Genomic DNA, 5,855 nt, shown 5'->3' on the forward strand with positions numbered 1-5,855 from the left:
CTCCGGCTTCCACGCCGCCAGCTGCAGCAGCCTCATCAGCCTCGCCAGCTGCAGCAGCCTCATCAGCCTCGCCAGCTGCAGCAGCCTCATCAGCCTCGCCAGCTGCTGCAGCCTCATCAGCCTCGCCTGGTCCGGCAGCCTCATCAGCCTCATCAGCCTGGTCCGGCAGCCTCATCAGCCTCGCCAGCCTGGTCCGGCAGCCTCATCAGCCTCGCCAGCCTGGTCCGGCAGCCTCGCCAGCCTGGTCCGGCAGCCTCGCCAGCCTGGTCCGGCAGCCTTGCCAGCCTCGCCTGGTCCGGCAGCCTCGTCAGCCTCGCCTGGTCCGGCAGCCTCATCAGCCTCATCAGCCTGGTCCGGCAGCCTCATCAGCCTCGCCAGCCTGGTCCGGCAGCCTCATCAGCCTCATCAGCCTGGTCCGGCAGCCTCATCAGCCTCGCCAGCCTGGTCCGGCAGCCTCGCCAGCCTGGTCCGGCAGCCTCGCCAGCCTCGCCTGGTCCGGCAGCCTCATCAGCCTCGCCTGGTCTGGCAGCCTCATCAGCCTCATCAGCCTCGCCTGGTCCGGCAGCCTCATCAGCCTCATCAGCCTGGTCCGGCAGCCTCATCAGCCTCGCCAGCCTGGTCCGGCAGCCTCATCAGCCTCATCAGCCTGGTCCGGCAGCCTCATCAGCCTCGCCAGCCTGGTCCGGCAGCCTCGCCAGCCTGGTCCGGCAGCCTCGCCAGCCTGGTCCGGCAGCCTCGCCAGCCTCGCCTGGTCCGGCAGCCTCATCAGCCTCGCCTGGTCCGGCAGCCTCATCAGCCTCATCAGCCTCGCCTGGTCCGGCAGCCTCATCAGCCTCATCAGCCTCGCCTGGTCCGGCAGCCTCATCAGCCTCATCAGCCTGGTCCGGCAGCCTCGGCAGCCTCATCAGCCTGGTCCGGCAGCCTCGGCAGCCTCATCAGCCTCGCCTGGTCCGGCAGCCTCATCAGCCTCATCAGCCTCGCCTGGTCCGGCAGCCTCATCAGCCTCATCAGCCTCGCCTGGTCCGGCAGCCTCATCAGCCTCATCAGCCTCGCCTGGTCCGGCAGCCTCATCAGCCTCGCCAGCCTGGTCCGGCAGCCTCATCAGCCTCGCCAGCCTGGTCCGGCAGCCTCGCCAGCCTGGTCCGGCAGCCTCATCAGCCTCGCCTGGTCCGGCAGCCTCATCAGCCTCGCCTGGTCCGGCAGCCTCATCAGCCTCATCAGCCTCGCCTGGTCCGGCAGCCTCATCAGCCTCATCAGCCTCGCCTGGTCCGGCAGCCTCATCAGCCTCATCAGCCTCGCCTGGTCCGGCAGCCTCATCAGCCTCATCAGCCTCGCCTGGTCCGGCAGCCTCATCAGCCTCGCCTGGTCCGGCAGCCTCATCAGCCTAATCAGCCTCCGTGTCTTCGCCTGGTCCGGCCTCCGTGTCCTCTTCCTCGTCTGGTCCAGCATCATCATCATCAGCTTCATCTGCGCCTGCAGCGTCAGCATCAGCTTCATTGGCTTCCGCAGCTGCCACGCTGCCGCCCGGTCCTGCCTCGCCTGGTCCAGTAACAGCTTCAGCCTCACCCGCTTCGCCTGCGGCCTCCGAGCCTTCGTCCTCGCCGCCTGCGGCCTCCGAGCCTTTGTTCCGTCCTCGCCGCCTGCGGCCTCAGCATCTGTTCCAGCCTCGCCTGGTCCTGCGGCCTCAGCATCTGTTCCAGCCTCGCCTGGTCCTGCGGCCTCAGCATCTGTTCCAGCCTCGCCTGGTCCTGCGGCCTCAGCATCTGTTCCAGCCTCGCCTGGTCCTGCGGCCTCAGCATCTGTTCCAGCCTCGCCTGGTCCTGCAGTGGCAACTCTGCTGTCAGAGCCAGCTCGCCCTGCGCCTCCTCGCCTTTGTTGGCCGCTTTCCAGGCCTCTGAGTCGGCATCATGGCCGTCGAGGGCGGCCCCCTGAACTGTTTGCCCGTCGCCGCCGTTGCCGTGTGCACGGTCGGCCCCCTGAACTGTTTGCCCGTCGCCGCCGTTGCCGTGTGCACGGTCGGCCCCCTGAACTGTTTGCTCGTCGCCGTTGCCGTGTGCACGCACTGCAAAAACCCACCTCCTTAATACTAGAAAAATACACTTATTTTTGGTGAAGATTTGCTTAAAACAAGTGAAATTATCTGCCCATGGGGTAAGTGTTTTTTTCTTAACAAGATTTCTTGAAATAAGAACAATATCTAGATTTAAATAAAGCTAAAAATAAGTCTTTTACACTCATTCCAGGCAACAAATCAGAACATTGAAACTTAAAATAAGCTTTAACCACTTATTGTAAGCCACAAATAAGATAATAAAGCTAAAAATAAGTCTTTTACACTTATTCCAGGCAACCAATCATGGCTTGAAACCTAAAAATAAGCTTTAACCACTTGTTCTAAGTAAAATGTTGAAGAAATTAAATCTGAAAATAGGCATAAAACACTTATTCTAACGAACAAATCAAGGCAAATAATCTAAAAACTAGTACATTAAATCATTTTAAAGATATTTCTTCTTTTTAAATTTAGCTAAACACTACTTTAAAATTATATTGCTGATTAAGGACAAAACAAAACTGAAACAGAGCAAAAGTGTCCATCTTTATTTGTCCACTTTAACAATAACCTGCAGATAATAAAGATACAATTGAACAGTACAGGTCCAACATTATGAGTTTAAGTGGTTTCAAGATTTCAACAGCCTTAGAGGTTTCGCCATTGCCCCATTAAAACTGACGAGTGACATAGGAAGACCACAAAGATTCAAATTTCTTTCGAATGACACCAAATACCACAAAACTTGTCTGGGTGAGTAAATGAACATTTTCCATTTTAGAAATAAGACCCAGATTGAAAAAACAAAAAACAAAACAGAAGTGCCCTCTCATAATCTTATCTGAAATTTACACACTACTTTCCAATAAATGCATGCCATTCTGCCAGGGCTTTTCTGTAAGATGATGTAGTGTCATGCTCATTAATGGCATCCTGGAGAACTTCTGTCTGAATGACAGACAGCAGGGTTGCCACGCATTTGGGGTAAGTCAGATGGAGTGCATAAAAGTATGCTATCACATATATCATAGCCTCACCAAGTTTTTCTTTGTCAAATGTTGTAACTGGTAAATTACCAACAGCAATGACACACTTGCAGCCATCGAACATCACTACTGGACATGACAAGCTTCGTTTCTGGAGGACAGCATCTGGATCTTCTGTAGGCTGCAAGACACAAAAGACATGACAGTTACCATCTTATGATAATTGTATGTTTTTTTGCTGGGATTTGGTCATAACGTCGGAGACGTCATTATCTTGTTCTTTGTTGGTTACACACATTTTATAGTAGTTATGACTTATGGTTTATCAGTGTCAAGCGACTCCTTATGTGACCACACTCGTGTACATTAAATACGTTATAAATTAATGAAAACAATAAATTATAGATTTAAGTCTTTCGGCTGAAACCGAAAAAGCATTTTGGAGTCATGTTTGACTGAAAAATTTCGTTTGCCAAATTTTCTGTAGATCATTATAAGCAAATTTTACAAAACTTACCTTCAGGACATGTAGAAATGCTTCAGAAGCATTCCCCATCTTTTTTGGTGGATGGGCAGGTGTGGGAAAGAGCATGGAAGAGCCTTCATCAGTGCAAGGTGGGCTTCAGCTGAACAAAGCAGAAACAAACCTTCATAAACATAAATTTTAAAGGATGAGAACTTTGTATTCAAATGGTAAAACTTACTTTTGTCCATGGTCATTGGTGGATTCATTGCCTTCTTTGACACACCGTAGAACTCTACCCTGGCGCAGAATTCTTCCCATCTCAGTTTTATTTGACTGATGAACTTGTTGTTGTGGGGATCCAAAATTCTGCGAAGCTCACCCAACGCCTACAATAGGTTTAAAAAAATAAGTAACCAAATAAAATCAAAATAACTTTACTACCACACCAAATATATTTGAAATTAAAGTGATTATTGATTAACTCTTCCAAAAACTTACATGATGCAGTTCTTTAAAGCATGGATATGCATCCAAGATGAGGCGAGCTCTGTTCTCCTCTTTCATGGTGTCTGAGTCAATGAAGGATCTTCTGGCTTCAAACTCGAGGTCTAATAGCTGGGACACATCTTCTTGGTTTGGTTTTGCCTTCTTGCACATTTCTTGTAATGTTTTGTAATGTCTTGCTTGTATTTGCCGACTATCCTTGTCAGCTAAGATAGAGAGAAGTACAAGAGCATTTTGGTTTTTCATTGTTACTGAAGTAGACTTCCACAAAACATTAGCTACTACTGGCTGTGTGTTGATAACCATTTTACAAAATTACATGTATGTACTCACATGAAGTGGAGGCATCGTCAGAATTTCTGACAGGTGATAACAGAGTAGATGCACCACTGGAAGAACTGCGATCAGCATCTTCATCATCAGCTTCTTCATCCCTTGGGGAGAGGTCAGTGAGCCTTCTCTTGGGCCATCCCCTCTCCGGTGTTGGTCCTTGCCTTTTTACTGGGGTTTTCATATTTTGCAGCCTTTTTTGTAACTTGGCATTAATGCTCTCCTGGTGAAAAATACATATATATCATGCCCCCTGAACAAAACAAAATGATTTATATATGAGACACAAATACAAGAACTTACGTGTTTTACGCTTGCATCATTATCCTGCAGCATAGGATAATATTCCACAACTTTTTTAGCCATTGCAGTGATTTCGGTCTTAGAGGGGTATCGCTCCATTTGGCCTTGGCATGCTCTCAAAAGGGACACCATACTTGTGATTGTATTTCTCACCAATCTGCATCTCAGTTCTTTTGACATGACGCATGCTTGTTCCCTGCCGGAGCAGGCCAACTCCAGGTGACTCTTTCAGCATTGCTCCAACTCACTGTCGGTGTACACAACATATTCCGGAGGACTGGGGAGCTGCAAGGTTTTCAGCTGGCCTACATTAGCATCAGCAGTTGGAGGGCCTGTAGCAACTACCCTGGGTGAAGAAGTTGTTTCAGGTTTCTGTGATAGCGGATGGTCTTCCTGGTTTAGGGTGAGAAAATAAAAATGTCAAGTACTGCTAAAATAAATGCATACTTTCTGGAGATTAGTTGAACTAAATATTTTTTACATAATACCTCAGGATGAATTATTGACCACACGTTTTCTTCTGAGAAAGTGCTCAGGCCCAGAAAAAAGGTTCCTCAGATCATCACGGGTCAATGTTAAAAGCATGCGCTCGTCAATGCTTTCAGCTAACAAAAAGACAAACACCAGTTAAACTGTGCAAGCACATAACTGCACAAACAAAACTGTTATTTTTATATGTAGATATATATATATATATATATATATATGTACACACACACACACACACATATACACACACAAATATATTATCAAATATAAGATAAGATAAGATAAGATGGCCTTTATTAGTCCCACAGGTGGGAAATTTGTTTTGTTACAGCAAAAGTGCAAAGTTCTATAGCAGAAATGAGAAAACACTGGAATGCAATGCAATAAAATGCAATAAAATAAAATAAAATAAAATAAAATACTATGTACAATAGAATAAAATAGAAATACAAATACTATATACAACTGAGTAGGAAAATACAAAAACACAACTTCGTCAGAAGAAGAATTGCACATATAGCAGTCTTATTGCACATGTGTGGATTTGTGTGTTTGATCAGCTGCAAAAGTCTTTATTGTAGAGTCTGACAGCAGTGGGGAGGAAAGACCTGCGAAATCTCTCCGTCCCACACCGTGGGTGCCGCAGTCTCCCACTGAAGGAGCTGCTCAGTGCCTTCACAGTCTCATGCATGGGGTGGGAGATGTTGTCCATCAGGGATGACAG

General features: G+C 48.1%; 1 protein-coding gene across 1 annotated transcript; it reads right to left on the reverse strand.

The window, feature by feature from the left end:
* Nucleotides 1-2,580: 2,580 nt before the first annotated feature.
* LOC120439265 lies at nucleotides 2,581-4,839 on the reverse strand. Its single transcript, XM_039610066.1, has 6 exons — nucleotides 4,643-4,839; nucleotides 4,343-4,562; nucleotides 4,004-4,215; nucleotides 3,744-3,891; nucleotides 3,557-3,665; nucleotides 2,581-3,220 (listed from the first exon to the last, which is right to left on the reverse strand). The coding sequence occupies exons 1-5, from the start codon at nucleotides 4,820-4,822 to the stop codon at nucleotides 3,559-3,561; spliced, it is 867 nt and encodes a 288-aa protein (XP_039466000.1). The 5' UTR covers nucleotides 4,823-4,839; the 3' UTR covers nucleotides 2,581-3,220; nucleotides 3,557-3,558.
* Between the last annotated feature and the right edge of the window lie 1,016 nt (nucleotides 4,840-5,855).

Source organism: Oreochromis aureus, linkage group 3 (genome assembly GCF_013358895.1).
Source record: "Oreochromis aureus strain Israel breed Guangdong linkage group 3, ZZ_aureus, whole genome shotgun sequence".
NCBI lineage: Eukaryota > Metazoa > Chordata > Actinopteri > Cichliformes > Cichlidae > Oreochromis > Oreochromis aureus.

Coding starts and splice junctions, on each gene's coding strand:
- LOC120439265 (XM_039610066.1), bottom strand. CDS start 4,822: ATGTCAAAAGAACTGAGATGCAGATTGGTGAGAAATACAATCACAAGT. Junction 3,892..4,003: donor GCTTTAAAGAACTGCATCAT/GTAAGTTTTTGG, acceptor AACCTATTGTAG/GCGTTGGGTGAGCTTCGCAG. Junction 3,666..3,743: donor ACCAATGACCATGGACAAAA/GTAAGTTTTACC, acceptor TGCTTTGTTCAG/CTGAAGCCCACCTTGCACTG.